Source organism: Salvia hispanica, chromosome 2 (assembly GCF_029641045.1).
Source record: "Salvia hispanica isolate PSC_SH4W2 chromosome 2, Shi_PSC_v1, whole genome shotgun sequence".
NCBI classification, from domain to species: domain Eukaryota; kingdom Viridiplantae; phylum Streptophyta; class Magnoliopsida; order Lamiales; family Lamiaceae; genus Salvia; species Salvia hispanica.
In genome coordinates this window covers 28,377,688-28,398,547 of record NC_142693.1, presented here as the reverse complement: position 1 = coordinate 28,398,547, position 20,860 = coordinate 28,377,688, and the positions used below count along the sequence as shown (strand labels likewise).

Below are 20,860 nucleotides of genomic sequence, written 5' to 3'. Positions count from 1 at the left end.
TCTTATATATCTTCGGTGCCTCACACTGATTTCTAAAGTTCTCAAACTCATCACAATTCTCACATTTAACTTGATCCAAATCCTTCTTGGATTGACTCCTTCCTCTGGATTTTGATCTTCCACGATTTTGTATTCCCTTCGATCTGCCTCTCTGTTCTGTACTCAATACTGAACCAGAAGTAGAAGATCCTGATTCTTTCTGGCAAACCTCCTCACCAATCATCAGATCTCTTACTCTGTCAACTGTCAGGTTTGGCTCTGCAGCAGTAACTGTTGTCACTGTGCCAGCCCAACTCTCAGGCAGGGACGATAGCAAAATTAGGGCACGAATTTCATCAGTGAATTTAATATCAACAGAGTTCAGTTGCGAAGTAATCACGTTGAACTCGTTGAGATGTTGTTGCACCTCTTTTCCCTCTTGCATTCTAAAATTAAACAATTGTCTAATCAGATGTACATTGTTTGCCGTTGATGGTTTCTGATACATATCCTCCAAGATCTTCATCATCTCCTTCGTCGACTTTGCTGCAGTCGTGTGATAAGCCACCTCCTTGGACAACGATAGCCTAATCGCGCTCATCGCTTTTATGTCCGGCAACTCCCACTCCTCCGGTTCCATCTTTTCGCGTTTGGCTTTTAAAGGTTTCCACAAATCTTTACCGTACAGGTAATCCTCAATCTGCATCTTCCAAAATCCGAAATCAGATCCGTCGAACTTCTCTACAGCAATCTTCCCGTCGATCCCCATCGTGATTTTTGCCTCTTAAACCCTAGGCTCTAGATACCAGCTGTTGGGCAATAAACACAGGCAATCACGAATATAAAGGAGAATGAACACAACGAATTGTTTACCCAGTTCGATACAAAGTGTATCTACGTCTGGGGGCGAGGCCAAACCAGGGATTTCACTATATAATTTTAGGATGATTTTACAATGAGGGGGCATCTCTATTTATAAGCAGAATAGAGAGCCCTAATTCTAGTCAAACTAGGAAACATATTCCACAAGGAAATATCTTCTATGGAATAAATCTAGCACAAGGAAATATACTTTTAGGAAACAAATCCTAAATATGGTAGGAGATATTTTAGGCTCCATAATTAACAATAGTTGTGATTCGATCGGTGTTTTGGAGGGTGAGATCGGGATGAAAGCACCAATTTGATAGGATAAACCTCCTATCGGGCTGATCGGCGTCCATAGATCGACGATTGATAAATGTCTGTCGCGGGCAAGTGCCCGTCGAGCACGACGTTTTTCTTACTCTGGAGAAGAGAATGAACGATAATATTGATATTCTTGATTGATTTCTCAAATGATTCCAATAGCTCCTATTTATAATGCTAATAACTAACTTAATGAACAAGAAAACAAAGATATAGAAAAGATATGCAAATCCTAATTTATCTAACTAATAATGCTCGTATCACACTCCCTTAAACAAACAAGGCATTTTAAGATTTTGAGACAAATAGTCATAGCTTGAAAAAAATACCGTTGATATTTGATCATATGCATCCTTACATGAATATACTCTCATTTGAAAAATGTGAGAATTTGACCATTTGGATTATTTATTTGGCAGGAAGCCCTTGTTATCACTCCAATTTGTCCAGCCAAGAAAAGTCGTGTCACTTCCGGATTTAATCGGTTTTTTAAAATATTATATTAACACTAATGAATCATAATGATAATAACGTGTATAATATATTGACTCGGTAATAATAAAATACAAACTCATGTATGGTACAAATTCCAAATTTTTTAATATAGTGTCAATGGAATATCAACACAATATCAGTATTATGTAAAATTTCAAGATTTTGATGTCAACACATTATCAATGCAATGTCCATTGACATTGTATAGACTATTTTTATTGTTATTTTGTTATCTATTGACATTTTCTAAGGCTACACCTACCATTGAATAGTATCCAAACAAAATGATTACTTTTATTAATATTAGATACTCCCTCCGTCCACCAAAATTTGTCCCATTTTTCTATTTCCGTCCGTCCCCCAAAATTTGTCTCATTTCACTTTTATCATTTTTGGTAGTGGACCTCATATTCCACTAACTCATTCCTACTCACATTTTATTATAAAACTAATATATAAAAGTAGGACCCACAATCCACTAACTTTTTCAACTCACTTTCTATTACTTTTTTTTAAAACTCGTGCCCGGTTAAACCGGGACGAATTTTCGTGTACGGAGGGAGTAATATTTAAAATGTGCTCAAGATAGGTAGGATTTGTGCAGTAATGATACCACCTTTTTCGGCCGGCCAAATTGGATTTAGAATTATCATCAAATAGTATCCAAACAAAACGATTACTTTCATTAACATTAGATAATATTTAAAATTATCATCATCTAACGTTACACCTACCATTGAATAGTATCCAAACAAAACGATTACTTTCATTAATATTAGATAATATTTAAAATGTGATCAAGATAGGTAGGATTTGTGCAATAATGATACCACCTTTTTCGGCCGGCCAAATTGGATTTAAAATTATCATCATTTTATCACTCCACTAATATTCTGAGTCAAATTCTGCCCTTAATATGGTGTGAAATAACTAGTAGAAGTGCGTGCATCACAATAATAAAGCAAAAACATATTTTATAGACAATTTTATAGTATTCTGTATCTATATCTACTTTATGATAGTATTTTCCAAGATTGGCAAAGATTTACATATTCTATCTACTATTATTTAGTTTTAAAATAATAATTTAAAAGTAATAAAGTAAAGTAAAGTGCCACTAAAGTTGTATTAGGCACAAGGACATGGCGATAACCAATAATGATGCGAATTATGTTAAAAGGGAGTAATTAATAAAATTTGGTTAAATTCTAGTTCCTTTTGCAATTTTAAAAATTAAGAAAAATAAATTATAAAATTTGAATTCATATATACTTGAATTTGGCCACAATTTATGCTTTGTGTTTTATAACATTATTCAATTTTTTCCATTCTTTTCATATTATTGCTTTAATTGCTTTGATCACACACACCCTGTCCACACCACTGCTAACTCTATTCCTTCGACCTACACCACCACTCCACCACCAACTATAAAATACAATAGAAAATAAAATATGAGAGCGTTGGAAAGAATAGAATGAGAAAGATAATTTATGTTTATGGGATGCTTGTAATTATTAATTGATAGGTTTAGCTGAATAGCAACATGTTTAATTGATCACATTCATAATTTTGACCAGCTCTAGTATATGTTGCCTCTTCCTTTTTATTTTTTTATTTTTAATTTTTTCTGTTATGTTTTTTCTAGGGAAAATAAGTAAATTAAAAATATAGAGAGAGAAAAACGTTACACTATTTAGGTAAACTAACAGCATTAAACATTGGCATAACTTAGAAGCTCGAAATGGTTGCTAAAATGTTCCCTTTAATTAATAAGTTAAAGGTTCGAGTTATTTTAATATTGACATACCTTAGAAGCTCGAAATGGTTGATAAAATGTTTCCTTTAATTAATAGGTTAAAGGTTCGAGTTATTTTATGTGCGCGTGAGTGTAATATCTCATGATATATGCATTATTAAATGTAGTTCAAAGTAATATTTGAGTTATTCACCTAATTAGTACCGGTGAGATGTTGATTCGTTGAAAAAGATTAGAGCGTAAAATATATCTATAGCTTTCCATGGTCATGGTTGACATTATTTGTATTTCTACGTTTCCAATAGAAAATGAGTCAAATGACATGACAACAAAGTGCATTATAGTAGGTAAGATTAACAGAAACTCAATGTCAGGATGTTGGTCTGATGATTGTGAACTTCTAGTAGGATGTTTGGCATGAAAGATTTTAAGTCAAAAGTAGTCTGATTTTTGGTCATTTAGTTTTGGGCCAATAAAGTTTCAGCCCATGTCAGATCGAAGGTTCAATTGGGCACAAATCATTGGGCCGAGGAAATACGATTTTAATTTCTCTGGCCTCCTAAATCATGCGTTGACCAAATAATTGGGATTGAATCATATACTCCTCCGTCCACATAAAATAATCCAATTTTATCAATTTTGGATGTCCAAAAAAATAATGTCATTTTTATAATAAAAAGTTTCAATTTAATATTTTAGAGCATCTCCGGTGGCGGACTTCCTACTAGGACTCCACAAAAACGTCCTGCCACGTCATCACTAGGACTTCCCATCCCACTGCCACATCACTAGGACTTCCCCTGCACTAGGACTTCCCACTAGGACTTCCCGCAATAAAATTAAATTCACAATTATTCAATTTACGGAATTAAAATTTACGGAATTAAAATTTCGACACAAATACGAATGGGGAAATGCGAATATTTCATTAAAAAAAAAACATACATTATTCGAAAAAAAAATTTACATAGTAATAGAGATTTAGAGAGAGAAACTTGTTAGCACAAGTGGTGCGAATGAAATGAAGTTCAACGAGCAGTATATATAGAGTTTTTTTTTAAATAAAAAAAATAAAATTAAACTCGGACGTCCGCGGCGGACGTCCGCTCGCCCGTCGCCAGGATATCCGAGGACGTCCGATGTCCTCACGGGACGCCCGTGTCCGACTTATTTTGTTCCAATGGCGGATGTCCCGGTCGCCCGTCGCGGAAGTCCGACCGGACGTCTGCCGTTGGAGATTTTTATATTTTCTCCTTGTCTATTACTTTAGTTTCTTATTAAAATTTATGTCGTCAACAAATGGTGCTATTTTTTGTGTATGGAGGGAGTAGTATATTTTGTGGAGTATTTTTTGTGCATGGAGGGAATAGTATATAGGTAAAAAAGGTAAATACCAAAACCATCAGCTAAATAATTCCCATTAAATTCATGTGCATTCTCATTTTAAAAGAATCCACTGTATAACAGAGGATATTTATTCACCTATCCACATATTCATACTTTGATTAACATGTGCATCACTCTGTAGCAGCAAATTAAAGCCTCAAAGAGTTATCTTGCAAATCAAAAGTGAATCTTACAAAGAATCACATCTTTCCTTAATAAACACTACAAGTAAAAAAAAAATAGCCCTATAAACTCACATGCACCTTGACGTTTGCTGTTTGCCTCTGTATCCTGATACTATTAGAGGACTGCACAACAGAGGTTTTAATATAAACTGGCGAAGTAAAAAAGAGAAAAAATAAGTTAAAAGTATTGTTAGTTAAAATTGAATAAATATGTGAGAAAGAAAATGAGGCCAGTCATGTTACCAAAAATGAAATGGACTAATTTTTGTGGGCATATCAAAATGAAAAAAATATGACTAATGGTTGTGGACGAAGGGAGTATATAATACCTTTGACATCCTCTCCTCGATTGACAATTTCTTAATCATAATCTGCAACGACTTCCCTCATAATCGAACGTATATTCACCATCATTCTCTTGCTCCGTACTCTCATAATCAGACGCATTTTCACTATCAATCTCTTCATCTGTACCCTCATAATCGGACGTATATGTCACCATAATTCTCTTCTTTTGTATCCTCATTATTAATGGACATACATTTATCATCTTCGCTCTGGTACATATCATCTCCATCCGGACCATACCTGAAAATGGATACATAAATATTTGGAGATTGGAAGTTATATCAACCTAAAACACTTATTGTTACAAGTCTAAGACATGATTTGATTTGTAGTTCTAGAACTAACCTTTCAAATCTTATAGTTTTCGATTTTTCATCAAAAGAAGAAGTGGAAGTAACACGAAGCAGAGCATGACGACTTGGTTGTAATTGGGTGGCCCAAGTAAAAGCTAAAGGATTGCAGTCCTCTAATTCAATCTCTAGGATAAAATTATGAAAAAGAGATTGTATGCTAATATTTTCAAAGTTTGTAGCAATGTTTCAAGCTTATGTACATAAGCTTGGTGAAGACTCCATATCTTGATTCCCATTGCACCAAATCACTTTCTTCAATTAAAAGAAACTTAAGACGCCGAAAACAATAATCTTTAGCATTCCAACGCCCAAAGGATCAAGTTGTGGTAGATAAAATAATGACTAAAGTTTTAGATTGGCTAACTGAGAAGGATGAAGTTTTTTTTTTTTTTTTTTTTCACTTGATATCGCTATCGATATTATTGTTTCACTGACTTCAAATTTTACCAAATTTAGTCTCTCTCAAATATCATGGATGTTCTTGCTCGTTGCCCCGGCATTGGCGAAAGAAAGGTAGTCTATGTTTTCACTTTTCATGCATCAAAGAAAGGAACTGTAAGGCGAATCAAGAGACGAGCAAAGAGCATATATAAGAAAGAAGAAGAAATCAGTGTATGATCTGCCCTGAAGGCTGCATTTGCCTAGTATTCCAGCACCAGTGGAAGCAAGAGGAAGGCAGTGGTGCAGGCTGAACTGGAAATGAATCGAATTATTCGGATCGCCACATTATAAAAGCATGTTAACTAAATGAGTCGAGCTTAGGGCATTCACAACGCAGCGCATTATCTCATCACTTCACTTGCACTATTCATGGCCACACACTAACTTAATTCAACTGACAACCATGGACCTTGATTCAATATTTATTGGAAATTAAACCAAAATCCCATGAAATCACCGGAAAAGTTCTTGAATTCATTAACATGTGTATCACTCTCTAGCAGCAAAATCAGAGCCTCAAATGGTTCTCCTGCAAATCAAAAGTAAACTACATCACTTTTATTCAATTAGAAAGAATCATATCGTGTGCTTAATTAATACTAAAAGTAAAAATAATAGCCCTATGAACTCACATGCTCCTTGATCCTACGTATCTTCGTCATCATTCTCTTCCTCATTCTACTCATGATCATCTGTATATTCGTCATCATTTTCCGCATCTGTGCCCTCCCCTATATCCTCAAGATTAATCCCAATTTTCAGTAAAAACTTAAAGATAATCTTTACTCAAAGCTACTAACTCTTTTAATATAATTGCTCCTCATTATTCACATACTATCTGTAGTGGACCGACTCAACGACACATGTTTTAATATAAATTGGTGAAGTAAAAAAGAGAAACAATTATTCGTTAAAGTATAGTTAGTTGAAATTGAAAAATATATGAGACAGAAAATGCGGCTAGCCATGCTAGCTACCAACACTGAAGTGGTTTAATTTTTGTGGACGATCAAAATAAAACATGACTATTTGGTGCGGACGGAGGAGTATATAATACCTTCACTATCCTCTCCTTGACTGGTCATTTCGTTATCAGAATCTTCTTCCTCTGTACCCTCACAATCGGATGTAGATTCATCACCATTTTCTTCCTCCGCATCATCGGACGTATATTCCTCCCCAACATTCTCTACCTCTTTATCCTCATGAGTAAACATAATGTGATCATCATTACTCAGGCATAGAGCAGCTCCATACCTGAAAATGGATACATATATATCAACTTAAAACACTTAATTTCATATTTATATATTAAAACTATGACAAGTTTTAATTTGCAGTTGGAGGATTAACCTTATACAATTGATAGAAGTTGGTTTCTCATAGAAAGAAGAAGAGGTAGTGACACGAAGCATAGAACTATAATGTGGTCGTAATTGGCTTGCCCAAGTCAAAGCTAAAGGATTGCAGTCCTCCAATTCAATCTTAATAGAACAGTAAATTTTGTCAATAAAAGAAGGTCTGCACATTTCATCTAGTTTGTAGCAATGTTTCATGCTTAGGTATTTAAGCTCAGGGAAGCTTCCATATCTTGGTTCCCATTGCACCAAATCATTTTCTTCAATTAGAAGAAACTCAAGACTCGGAAAACTATAACATTTTGTTTTCCAATGTGTACCCTGGAAGGCATAGGATCGCAATTTGAGAGCTTTAAGATTTGGCAAAGAACCTATGGCATGCATGTATTTCCATGGAAACCCTGTGCCACTCAAATGTAACTTTTTCAAATTACATGGAAACTTCAATGCCCCATCAATCACTGGGAAAACATTACCTTTCTTGATGACTGGATTTGTGATGCTGAGCTTTAGAGTCTCTAAGCTTTCAAGTGTTGAAATGTAATCAAAGCAACTCAAAAGATCGTTATGATCCTCATAAGGCGTGAGCTCAATCTGTATTCCTAATTTCTTTATGTTAGGAATTCTTTGGGAGAGATTGATGATAGTACAAATACTAGCATTCACACCTACAAGTGTTGAGAGCTTTTCCAATGAAACAACATGAGATGGAGCTGCAAGGCTTTTTCCCAATATCTCTATATGCTCCAACTCTTTCATGTCCCATATTTCCATCGGTACATATGATGGAGCTCCACGACGTCTAATTTTCATATGTGGATGGATAATAAGACTCTAAGGTTGAAAAGTTTAGATATGGTTGCAGGGACTTGTCCATTGCAAGTTAGAGCAAGGTACTTCAGTTGGACTAGGGTCAAAATCTCTATTGGGAAACCATAGAAGCGTAGTGTAAGAACATCTATTTCCCTTAGCAACATGAAACTGACATCTATAGGAATTGGATATTGGTGGTAAAGACCATAGAAAAGGAGGAAATGTGTAGAGGATGCACAATGGAACCTCACTAAGTTGCAAAACTCTTTGATGCCAAATAAAATGTTGTTTTCGAGACACAAGCCACGCTGACCTTTTAGACTTTCTCCAGAGGCATCATTCACCTTATTCAAGACATGATAAAACTTGTTTTTACTAGCTTCTCTTCTACACACATGCTGCCACGAAGAGTGAAGTCGAAGTTTTATCCACACCCTTGACGCTGCATAAAACAAGACTGTAGTTGAAAGCAAGCTCTCTCAAACATTTATTTCCCCACTGATGTCTACGTATCTCGATCTCTTGCCAGTATAACAACCCCTCAGCAGTGAGCATAGTGCTGATCTTGGAAGTGGGGGTGTCATAATCCCGAGGGAAAACTCCCAAAAACAGAAAAGGCATTTTAAGATTTTGAGGCAAGTAGTCGTAGCTTGGGAAAAGTACCTTTGATATTTCATCATAAGCATCTGTGAAGACTGAATTTCTCCTTTCTGCCACGTCATTCCAGTACATTTGGTCTCTGTTCTGCTCGGATATCGAAAGGATGCTAGCAACAGTGACAATCATGAGAGGGAGTCCTTCACAAAGCTTGGCAATTTTAGCAGCAACTTTGTGAAGATGAGGAGGGCAAATCTCATCGCCAAACACCTTCTGACATAGTAATTCCATACTCTCTTCTTCATTCAAAAACGGAACCTTATACCAAGAGTGAATAAACACATCATCATTGATCATTTTTCTATGTCGACCAGTAAATAAGAAATGAATACATCCATTTCCTATGCGTGAAAAGTAATGTTTCATGCAATTCCATGCATCTGTCTCCCAGACATCATCCAACACAATGAGGCAATTCTTACCATTCAATCTTTCTTTCAATTCGTCATCTTCTATTTCTTCATCTCCTAGAGTAATTCCACAGAGTTGAGCAAGAATGCCTTTCAAAATTTGACTGATGGGTTGACGTACTCGGCCTACAGTCACCCACGCGCAACACTTAAACATGCTCTGAATTTCTGGATCTTCATAAATTTGCATAGCGAGCGTTGTCTTTCCAACACCTACCGTTCCAATAAGCGGGTGGAATTCAATCCGGTCGTAATGTTGGCTCATGATATTGGTTTTGAGTTGTTGAAATTGGTCGGATAATCCAATCATCTTTGAGTTGGCTCCATGGAAACCTATTGAAGAGGAAATAGGTTCGTCTAGAGGCATATTCTCCACTTGGTAGATGTATTCCTTCTCCATATCCTTGAGAGTTTGGATCAACGAATCGGCATCATTTTGAAGACTCATGAGATCAATGGAGACTATCTCCGGAAGAGTTTGGAGGTGAGAAGGAATTTGTTGAGTGAGAAGGGACTCCAATGAGCCTTCGAATTCCCAAATTACCTCTTTGATTCTTTCATCCAAAGCATTCACCTTCTTCCTGCTCCGCCTCGGGCTCGTCTTGTCCAATCTTTCCAGAATTTCTTGCCAAGGCTGCAACTCCTTGATCACGATTTGTATGATTTGTTGAGAGCGACCGGCAAAGCTAAAACGAGAACAATTGAGAATGCTGTTTATTGTATTCCTAAGAGAAAGAACAGCTCCATAAGCCGTCATTTCTCCGATATGAATATTGGTTGATGGAAAGAATATATGAGACTGATTAATCAACTTGCAAATTTTCAGTGGAGAGCTGAAATTATCTGTGTGCATATGATATGATAAAGAAGAATGGAGAATGTGGTTGTGGTAGACATGTTTTATCCTAAAACCTTATCTAGTGAAATCCTCCAATAATCTGCTACCACGTGGCATATATTTACTTTATTACCTGCATACCATTTGGCATTTTCCTTAGTTGCATTATTTATTATTCCCTCCGTTCCCCATAATTTGTCACCATTTGACCCGGCACGAGTTTTAAGAAATGTAAAAGAAATTAGGTTGAAAAAATTGGTGGCACGTGGAACCTACTATTATATATTAATTTTATAATAAAATGTTAGTGGGAATGAGTTAGTGAAATATGAGGTCCACTACCAAAAATGGAAAAAGTGAAAGGTGACAAATTTTAGGGACGGACGTAAAAGGAAATATGTGACAAATTTTCAGAGACGGAGTGAGTACTATTATTGTACAAGAATTAATAAAACCATAGAAAAATAAATAAATAATAGAAGTTTGAATAAATTTTAATGTAAAAATAGTTATAAAATCATTAATTGAGATTTGTTCTCAAATTACATAGTGAAAAATTCTTGTTGCTTATAATATATTGTTCACAATTTTAAATTAACTTGTGTCATTTTTTTATCGGCTGTGATTTTTGGCTGATTTTCACAATAGAATACTAGTTGAGAATAAATTCAAATTTTATGATTTTCTTGGTTGATTTTTAAATTTATAAAATGGACCATAATTTAACCAAGCTTTCATATTTTTCAAACAATTTACACATATCACACAACTAATCCTTTGAGCAAATAATCGCCCAATAAATTATTGTAATTTTTCATAGAATTTTAGTTTGGGCCGAATCGTAATTTAACAGCTCTAATGTTTGTTGAGCTCCACTGCTTTTATAACTTTCTTGATATCAGTTTAATAAGGGTTAAAAATATTTTTTCATTATTTATACATAAAACAAAATAAAAGAATACATTAAAGTAAAAGAAAAGAAAAAAAACATTGGTAGACCCTCTCTCCTTTGTCCGTAATGGATGGGCCCACCCCAACCCAAATTATGGTGCAATCTGAATTGGGATCCATTTAGGGCCCTATGTAGTCTCAATCAGTCGGACCAACCTAGCCCGATTTCGAGGTGAGTGTTGACTTTGAGGCTACTGCACATAGAATAAATGACGTTTGATTTGTTGACAAAATAGTCCTGATTTCGAGGTGAGTGTTGACTTTGAGGTTACTGCACATAGAATAAATGACGTTTGATTTGTTGACAAAATAGTCCTACAATCAAATATTAGATAAGAGTCATGATAAACAACCAAATTTTGTACAACCAAAATAAGATTATATTAGTAATTTTAATGTGTTAATTAAATATTAAAATAATAAATATAGATAGTTAATAAATTAAAAACACTTTATTAGTTTTTGACCTCATTTTCAATTTTTTATTTTTATATTTGAATTATTTCTCTATTATTTTTCAAATTTGAATTAAAATATGCATTAATTATATTTTATGATTCAAAAAAATTTAAAAAATTATACATAAATACCATAATATTATGCATGTTCCCTATACTATAAATATGTCTATCTTTTTAATTAAATGTATAAATAAATTACATTTTTTCTCAAATAAACTAATTTTTGGTTGTACAAAATTTGGTTGCATAGCTTTATTGATTAGATAAAGCCAAAATATATTCTATTTGGAATTAAACTAGTCAGGGCGGGATGTGATGGATAATCGTGAGACATAATATAATCATCACACTGTGAGATGGGCCAAAATAATATTGTTGTGGGCAAAGTTTTCAAGAAATAAGGAAAATTGGAAAAGAGATAAAAATTAAATATGATCTCTAGTCATTATTCCCAGGGAAACCAAATGATGAGGAAAAAGGTTCGTCTTGAGGCATATTCTCCACTTCATAGATGTATTCCTTCTCCATATCCTTGAGCTTCTGGGTAAATAAATGAACTTCGTTTTGCAAACTCTGCAGATCAGTGGAGACTATCTCTGGAAGAGTTTGGAGTTGAGAAGGAATCTGTTGAGTGAGAAGGGATTCTAATGAGTCCTCGAATTTCCAGATTGCCTCTTTGATTCTTCCATCCAAAGCATTCACCTTCTTCCTGCTCCGGCTTGGCCTGTTCTTGTCTAATCTTTCCAGAATCTGGGGCCAAGGCTGCAACTCGGTGATCAGGCCAGGCAAATGTCGGGATCTCAGATGCATGATTTGTTTTCAGCTTCACAATCAAGTCTAAGCGAGAAAGAAGTTCGAGAATGACTCACGAGCCATCTCAAGAATGATATAATGGATGCTGGTACTTCTGGGCCTCGCCTAATAGGTCCATCGACTACAATCTCATATTCCCGGAGCCTAAAGAAAGAAAGTAGGACAGCACGGTATAATAGAGCACAAACATGATGAAGCTGTTTAAGACAGAATTGGCAAAATAGATTGAAGCATCAACACGAACAATTACAATTCCGTTGTATGTATAAGCTTCGGGATACTGGTGGGAGTTTCTGTACACAGTTGTGCCAGGTAAATGCCCCAAGACAGCTGCAAAAGAAATCATGTTTCGATCTCAATGAAATTGCACCAATTAACATCATCCAAACCATAGTTTACAGAGAGTAAATGGGAAATGCAAAACATGTGAACTACTTCATTGTCAATGAAAACTTATAGCGGATCTGCTTAGCTAAAGATTAGATAATGACTTACCAATATGTGGATTAGCTGATTCATGGATGACAAAAGCCAGTGAAACACCAACCTGATCACCAATAAAGTGAAGCAATGAAAGAAAAAATAGCACTGTAAATATTAAGATAAGCTTATTCAATATTGAGAAGCAAAGACAACTGCAGAATCTGACAGACAAAGTTGTAAATGCATGTTGGAACGTAAAATACAGAGTACATATATTCACTTATGAATAAACACTTTTTTTCTCTTTGCTAATAGTCTAACCTCAAATTTATTTAAATGCCCAAGTAATGTATTCAAATCCAACCCATAACAGTAATATATCAATACACAATCCACTCAAGTATTAATTCTCAAAAGAATCCAACAAAGCTACGATTCTCAATTCAAGTGACAACCCAATAATACATCATTCATGATTCCTTTATTGGAGATCAAACCAAAATACCTAGAAATCACTGCAAAAGTTTCTTGAATTTGTTCAGAAAATTCATACTTTGATTAACATGTGCATCACTCCGTAGCAGCAAATTTAAAGCCTCAAAGAGTTCTCCTGCAAATCAAAAGTGGATTATATCACTTTTAACTACGAAAAATCACATCTTTTCCTTAATTAACACTACAAATAAAAAAATAGCCCTATAAACTCACATGCACCTTGGTGTTAGTGCTCGCCTCTGTATCCTGATGATCATACGTATATTCGTCATCATTCTCGTCATCATTCTCTTCCTCATTCTCCTCGTGATCATCTGTATATCCGTCATCATTTGCACCCTCGCCTATATGCTCAACATTAATGCCAATTTGTCAGTAAAAACTTAAAAGATAATCTTTACACAAAGCTACTAATTCTCCTTTCGTTCACTGCTAATACTATTAGTGGACTGCACAACAAAGGTTTTTGATACTCCCTCCGTCCCTGAAAATTTGTCACCTATTTCCTTTTTCGTCTCTAAAATTTGTCACCTTTCCCTTTTACCATTTTTGGTATTGACCTCACATTCCATCAACTCATTCTCACTCACATTTTATTTTAAAACTAATATATAAAAGTAGAACCCACATACTACTAACTTTTTTAATCCACTTTTGATTACATTTTCTAAAACTCGTGTAGGATCAAATGATGCCACATTTTCAGGGACGGAGGGAGTATCAAAAACCTTTGTTGTGCAGTCCACTAATAGTATTAGCAGTGGCCAAAGTAAAAAAGAAAATAAAATAAGTCATTAAAGTATTGTCAGTTGAAATTTAAATAAAGATATGAGAGGCAAGTCTTGTTACCGAAAATGAAATAAACAAATTAGGTGGGAATAAAAAAAATGAAAAAAAAAATATGACTAATGGTTGTGGACGCATAGAGTATAATAAATACCTTCGACATCCTCTCCTCGAACGGATATCCACCATCATTTTCTTCCTCCGTACTCTCATACTCAGACGTATATTCATTATCATTCCCTTCCTCTGTATCCTCATGATCAGATATATATCCCTCAACATTTTATTCCTACGAAGCCTCATTAATACACACAATTTGACTATCATCACTCCGGCGTAGATCTCCATATCTGAAAATGGATGCATAAATATTTGGAAGTCATATCGACCTAAAACACTTATTGTTATGTATTAAGACTAAGACATGATTTGATTTGTAGTTTGAGGACTAGCCTTTCATATTTGATAGTTGTCGGTTTCTCATCAAAATAAGAAGTGGAAGTAACACGAAGCACTACATAAGGATGTGGTTTTAATTGGCGGGCCCAAGTCAAAACTAAAGAGTTGCAGTCCTCTAATTCAATCTCTTCGATACGTTTAAGAACAAGAGACTGTGTGCTAATGTAGCACCCGCTTCTTTTATTTCTTTTTATATATGTTAACGTCGAACTGGAAATCTATCGTTCTCTTGTTTCGTGAAAATAAATGGAACTCGAGCCTTTGATGAACTTAATAGTGTAAATTGCAAAGTAAAAATTAAAGAAATAATCAAACGAACTAAACCAACTAATGTACGTTGCGGAATAAAAAGGAATGCTATTTAAGTGTTCCCGAAAGAAAATGTCCACATAATGCCCAAAAATTTGTTTCTTTGGAATTTCATGATGGTCTTACAAAAGGATGAGATGGGATATTAATATTACAATACTCTTGAATGAACCAAAAACTCAAAGAAATAAAGTCTAGGGTAGCTTGCACTTGGACTTCTCTTCCCGAGCCCACGCCGCACTACCACCGCGCCATATCCGTGCAGTCGCCGAGCCCAGGCAGCCGACGGAGACTCAGGGCAGCTGACCCACGTCTCAAGGCAGCCGCAAGGCAGCCATGCTTTTCCTCTCACCTACAAGATAAGTAAAGACAAGTTTAGTGACTAGGAAACAAAAGAAAAATAAAGGGGGCTATTAATTGAGGAAAGGAACAACATTTCCTTTAGTTATAGAGGACCAAGGAGTTGCCATAGAAGGCAAGTCAGCCCTGCAACAACTATTGCACAACAGCCATTTATTTCTCACGAGTACATACTCCATAAACCACCAAAAGAATAGCTAGCAAGGAGCCAAAGAGTCCAGATTCAATCTCTGCCAAAATCCCAACAAACCCCAATTAATAACTAGTACTAGTTACTCATAAAGATGCAAGTTTTGCAGCCATGAAGGAGAGACAAGGAGATCACTAAAAGTGATATTTTCTGCAGCAGGGCAGCAAACAATGCAGCAGCCATTTAAAGCCTCAAGAGTACACACAATCTGCCTATAAAACACCCTCCACAACACATTCAACCTCCTTTCACCCACACTTCAAAATTCAGCAAAAATAGAGAGTTAGAGGGTAGAGCAAGTAGTGAGCAGCAGCAAGTCAGCCACTCCCTCAATTTTCAGAGGTAATACACCTCCACCCTTTCCTCCCAATCATTTTTATGCCATCATATAGAGTCACCACAACTTAGGAATCACAATCAATATAAAACAAGCACGATAGGCTGCCTTTATGCTATAGTTTTGTAGCAAATTCTTTTAAGGGTTAAGCTCTTTCCAGTGAGCAAACAAATAAATCCCAACAAGTTCAAGAAATCCCCATTAATCACAATATAGAGCTTCTGCCACAAACTCAATTAATGGATTCAACAATCAAACTCCCACAAGATCAAAGCTTGAACATCACCAATAGTCAAGAATCGATTGTTACATAGGTTGCTAAATAAACCCCGATTTGAGCTAAGCAAAGGAAGGCAGCAAAAACTTAGCTTATAGAGAGGAACCGGAGGAAGGGAAAGGCGACGCCTTCTCCCTAACCGGGGCAGTAACGGCTGTTCCACCGCGTCGGGAAGCGGCGAGGCCTCAGCCGTGCGGCGACGGCGGAACTGGCTGGCGCGACGGAGATGCCGAGAACTCCTCCGCGTTTTCAACGGAGAGCGCCGGGGAGCACAGGCGACAACCCCGCCTTACGGAGTGTCTGACTGCGACGGCGGTGCTGCCTCGCTGAGCTCACGTACGCAACAACACCGGCTGTCACCGGTCCAGGGCCGGCTTCGGGCGGCGGTGCTTGTAGCAGCTGAGAGATCGAGCTCATAATCCCGGCGAGAGGCGTCGACGGTGGCGGTGAGAATGAGGCGATACCGCCGAGAGAGAGAGGAGGGAGAATGGATTAGGGTTGTGTGTGTTGAATTGGGGATTTTGTGATTTGTTGAGGGAGAGACACCGATGGTTTAGGGAAGGGAGTATTTGGTATTGGGCCTCTCTAGAAATAGATTGGGCCACCAATTAATTAAAGTATGGACTAAGATTTTATTTTAAATCATGGGCCTTTTTATGTTATGGATTAATTAATAGTCCGCTAATTATTTCCACGAAGATAAGTCTTTTTTTTTCCGAACCTTAGCTTAAATGCTCGGATGATAAATTTTAAGAAATTATAATACGCTAGCGATGAATAGACCTCGAGCCTAATTTTTAGTACTTAAATAAATGGCTTAGAAGGTAGCACCCTCTAAGTAAAGCGAATAAATTTCTCTAATTTAATTAAATCTACTGATTTAATTAATATTCAAGAATTCTAGAACTCTTCTAGAAATTTTAGAGGAAGAATAAAATGATCACGCACTTAGGATGCATTCATGTTTAAGCTTAATGGATAGCTAAAAATCTAATTAAGTATATGGTTATTTTATTTCCTAAAGGGACGTCTTCACACGGCATCTAAGGCCAAGTTAAGGAAATTTCGGAAGGAGCTTTAGCTTTTGAGGTGGGCATTCTTTTAAAACGTGTTTCTAGTATGAAAATGTGATTCTTTGCTCAAGTATGTTGTCATGCCATGTTTTTGTTTTATGATTACCTATCTGCTTGGCTATGCCAAATCAAGTTAAATCGAATTCGGGTCCCAGTAGGGCCGCAAACCCTACTCGGACTAGTGTACACATAAGGGGACCGTGAGCTAACAAAAGGGGTTGGCCGGTCCAGTGACCGTCGTGGAATGTGGCCACATTCCCGGTTCACACAATGTTCAGATATGGTAGATCTATGTCATATGATTGCGCAATCAAAATTCTTATGAGAGGAAAAATATTTAGAGACCCGGGCCTTTTAAATAAAAACCCCGTGATCTCTCAACTATGGCTTGACAATTAAAATCAAAACTGTTTTTGGCAATGTGCTCACTGAGTATATCAAATACTCAGCCCTGCATGTTTCTTTTTAAATGTGCAGGTTGAACGTGGACGGGCAGACGATGGTGTTGGGCATGAATCCTCGAATAAGTCAATAGGTAGCCCAGGGTAGTATGTCTCCATACATACTGCCTTGTCTTGGACGTTTCCGCTGTAATAGGATTCTATGTTAGAGGGATTGTGAACCTAGACCGCACTCTGACTTTATGTTGTCCATTTCACTTTCACCTGCGAGACTTTTGTCCTAGGTTTCTTCTTATAAATCATGTTTATTTTTCATCCCTTGATTCTAAGGTGCTATTGAATCACGTTTAGATGCAGTCACCATCATTAGGAAGTTTGTGGTCGTGACAGCTAATATTTTCAAGTTTGTAGCAATGTTTCAAGCTTAAGTACTTAAGCCTGGATAAGACTCCTTTTTTTGATTCCCATTGCACCAAATCACTTTCTTCAATTAAAAGAAACTTAAGACACGGAAAACAATAATCTTTAGCATTCCAATGTGAACCTTGAAAGGCGTAGGATCGCAATTTGAGAGCTTCAAGATTTGGCAGAGAGGCAATGTCATTCATGTATTTCCATGGAAACCCCATACCACTCAAATGTAACTTTTCCAAATTACATGGCAACTTCAATGCCCCATCAATCATTGGGAAAACATTACCTTTCTTGATGACTGGATTTGTGATGCTGAGTTTGAGAGTCTCTAAGCTTTCAAGTCTTGAAATGTAATCAAAGCAACTCAAAAGGTCGTTACAATCCTCATAAGGCGTGACCTCAATCTATATTCCTAATTTCTTTATCTTAGGAATTCTTTGGGAGAGTTTGGAGATAGTACAAATACTAGCATTCACCCCTACTAGAGTTGAGAGCTTTTCCAATGAAACAACATGAGATGGAGCTACAAGGCTTTTTCCCAATATCTCTATATGCTCTAACTCTTCCATATCCCATATTTCCATCGGTACATATGATGGAGCTCCACGGCGTCTAATTTTCATATGTGGATGGATAATCAAGACTCGAAGGTTGAAAAGTTTAGATATGGTAGCAGGGACTTCTCCATTGCAAGTTAGAGCAAGGTACTTTAGTTGGACTAGGGTAAGAATTTCTGTTGGGAAAGTATAGAAACGTTGTGTAAGAGCATCTATTTCCCTTAGCAACCTGAAACCGACATCTATATGGATTGGATATTGGTGGTAAGGACCATAGGAAAGGAGAGAACGTGCAAAGGATGCACAGTTCAATCTCACCGAGTCACGAAAGACTTTGATGCCAAATAAAATGTTATTTTCGACACATAAGCCACGCTGACCTTTTAGAACTTCTTCGGCATCAGTTAACTTATTTAAGCCATGATAAAACTTGTTCTTACTAGCTTCTTCTCTACACACGTGCCGCCATGAAGAATGAAGCCAACAAGTTTTAAACTCAGTAGCTAGACACTCAGGATGAGTTATATCAACGCTCTTCAAGATGCGTAAGACAAGGTTGTAGTCGTAGGCTAGCTCTTTCATATATTTACATCCACATTCATACGAGGAAAGCAACCCCTCAGCCATGAGCATAATGATGATCTTGGAAGGGGGAGTGTGGCAATCTCGAGGGAAAACTCCCATAAACAGAAAAATCATCTTAAAACGCTGAGGTAAGTAGACATAACTTGGATAAAGTACCTTTGATATTTCATTATATGCATCCTGGAAGACTGAATTTCTTCTTTCTGCCACGTCATTCCAGTAGACCACGTCTTTTATCTGCCCGGATATTGAAATGATGCCGGCAACCGTGACGATCAAGAGAGGGAGACCTTCACAAAGCTTGGCGATTTTGACAGCAGCTTTGTGAAGGTGAGGAGGGCAAATCTCATCACCAAACACCTTCTCACATAGTAGTTCCATGCTTTCTTTTTCATTCAAAAACCGCACCTTGTACTCTGTAGTAAAACTAAATTTATTCATCGAATTTTCATGTCGGCCGGTAACCAGCACATGGACAAATATGACGTATCTAAAGAAATAGTGCATTCTCTGCATTGCATCTTCTTCCCAGACATCATCCATCACAATGAGGCACTTCTTTCCATGCAATCTTTCTCTCAACACAATGTTGTCTATCTCTTGGTCTCCTTGAGTAATTCCACACAATTGAGCAAGAATGCCTTGCAAAATTTGATCAAACGGCTGAGGTACTCTGCCTACGGTCACCCACGCGCGATACTCATACCTCCTTTGAATTTGTGGATCTTGATAAATTTGCATTGCAAGAGTTGTCTTCCCAACTCCTGCCGTTCCAAGTAGCACGTGGAATCTAAACCACTCGGCATCTCCCAGAAGTCCGGTTTTGAGTTCTCTAAATTGGTCGGATAATCCAATCATCTTTGAGTTGGCTCCAGGGAAACCAATTGAGGAGGAAATAGGTTCGTCTTGAGGCATATTCTCTACTTCATAAATGTACTCCTCCTTCATATCCTTGAGTTTCTGGATCAATGAATGAACTTCGTTTTGCAGACTCTGCAGATCAATGGAGACTACCTCTGGAAGAATTTCGAGTTGTGAAGGAATTTGTTGAGTGAGAAGGGATTCCAATGAGTCTTCGAATTTCCAGATTGCGTCCTTGATTCTTCCATCCAAAGCATTCACCTTGTTCCTGCTCCTGCTTGGGCTTGTCTTGTCCACTCTTTCCAGAATTTTGTCCCATGGCTCCAACTCGTTAATAACGCCTTGTATGATTTGTTGAGAGCGACCAACAAGGCTAAAACGATAACATTGGAAAATATTGTTAATTGTATTCCTAAGTGAAAGAACGGCACCATAAGCCGTCATTTCTCCGATATGAATATTGGTGGTGGTGGAAAGAGTAAATGAGACTGATCAATTAAGTTGCAAATTTCAGTGGAGAGCAGAAATTATCTGTATGAATATGATATGATAAAGAAGAATGGATAATGTGATTGTGGTAGACATGTTTTATCCTAAAATCTTATCTAATGAAACCCTCCTATAATCTGCTGACACGTGGCATATGATTAATTATTACCTGTATCACCATTTGGCATTTTCCTTAGTTGCATTATTATTACTATTATTGCACAAGAATTAATAAAACCATAGAAAATTAAATATATAACTGAAGTTTGATTAAATTTTAATGTAAAAATAGTCAAAAAAATCATCAGTTGAGATTTGTTCTCAAATTACATAGTGAAAAATTCTTGTTGCTTATAATATATTGTTCACATTTCTAAATTAACTTATGTCATTTTTTTGCTGTGATTTT

General features: G+C 36.5%; 3 protein-coding genes and 1 long non-coding RNA gene across 6 annotated transcripts; all 4 read right to left on the bottom strand.

Annotated features, from left to right (window-relative positions):
* Positions 1-4,956: 4,956 nt before the first annotated feature.
* Positions 4,957-5,614, bottom strand: LOC148932052 (uncharacterized). Its single transcript, XR_016135858.1, has 2 exons — positions 5,322-5,614; positions 4,957-5,141 (listed from the first exon to the last, which is right to left on the bottom strand). It is a non-coding gene; the product is annotated as an uncharacterized LOC148932052 (long non-coding RNA).
* A 650-nt stretch (positions 5,615-6,264) lies between these two features.
* LOC148932051 (uncharacterized) lies at positions 6,265-10,239 on the bottom strand. The gene is made up of 4 exons (XM_089065807.1): positions 8,969-10,239; positions 7,488-7,618; positions 7,192-7,391; positions 6,265-6,663 (listed from the first exon to the last, which is right to left on the bottom strand). Exons 1-4 carry the CDS (start codon positions 10,223-10,225, stop codon positions 6,557-6,559), a joined length of 1,695 nt encoding a protein of 564 aa, XP_088921933.1. The 5' UTR covers positions 10,226-10,239; the 3' UTR covers positions 6,265-6,556.
* A 1,696-nt stretch (positions 10,240-11,935) lies between these two features.
* On the bottom strand, positions 11,936-14,756 carry LOC125207409 (uncharacterized). Of its 3 annotated transcripts, none has more exons than XM_089064090.1 (8): positions 14,593-14,756; positions 14,294-14,489; positions 13,567-13,697; positions 13,364-13,468; positions 12,931-12,982; positions 12,686-12,765; positions 12,492-12,579; positions 11,936-12,384 (listed from the first exon to the last, which is right to left on the bottom strand). In XM_089064090.1, exons 5-8 carry the CDS (start codon positions 12,952-12,954, stop codon positions 12,061-12,063), a joined length of 516 nt encoding a protein of 171 aa, XP_088920216.1. In that variant the 5' UTR covers positions 12,955-12,982; positions 13,364-13,468; positions 13,567-13,697; positions 14,294-14,489; positions 14,593-14,756; the 3' UTR covers positions 11,936-12,060. The 3 variants fall into 3 exon arrangements, with proteins under 3 accessions (XP_088920216.1, XP_088920215.1, XP_088920217.1); XM_089064089.1 differs by having other exon boundaries at positions 13,412-13,468; XM_089064091.1 differs by having other exon boundaries at positions 13,412-13,468; positions 13,573-13,697.
* A 170-nt stretch (positions 14,757-14,926) lies between these two features.
* LOC125207472 (putative late blight resistance protein homolog R1A-3) lies at positions 14,927-20,494 on the bottom strand. Its single transcript, XM_089064088.1, has 2 exons — positions 19,258-20,494; positions 14,927-15,259 (listed from the first exon to the last, which is right to left on the bottom strand). Exons 1-2 carry the CDS (start codon positions 20,404-20,406, stop codon positions 15,059-15,061), a joined length of 1,350 nt encoding a protein of 449 aa, XP_088920214.1. The 5' UTR covers positions 20,407-20,494; the 3' UTR covers positions 14,927-15,058.
* Between the last annotated feature and the right edge of the window lie 366 nt (positions 20,495-20,860).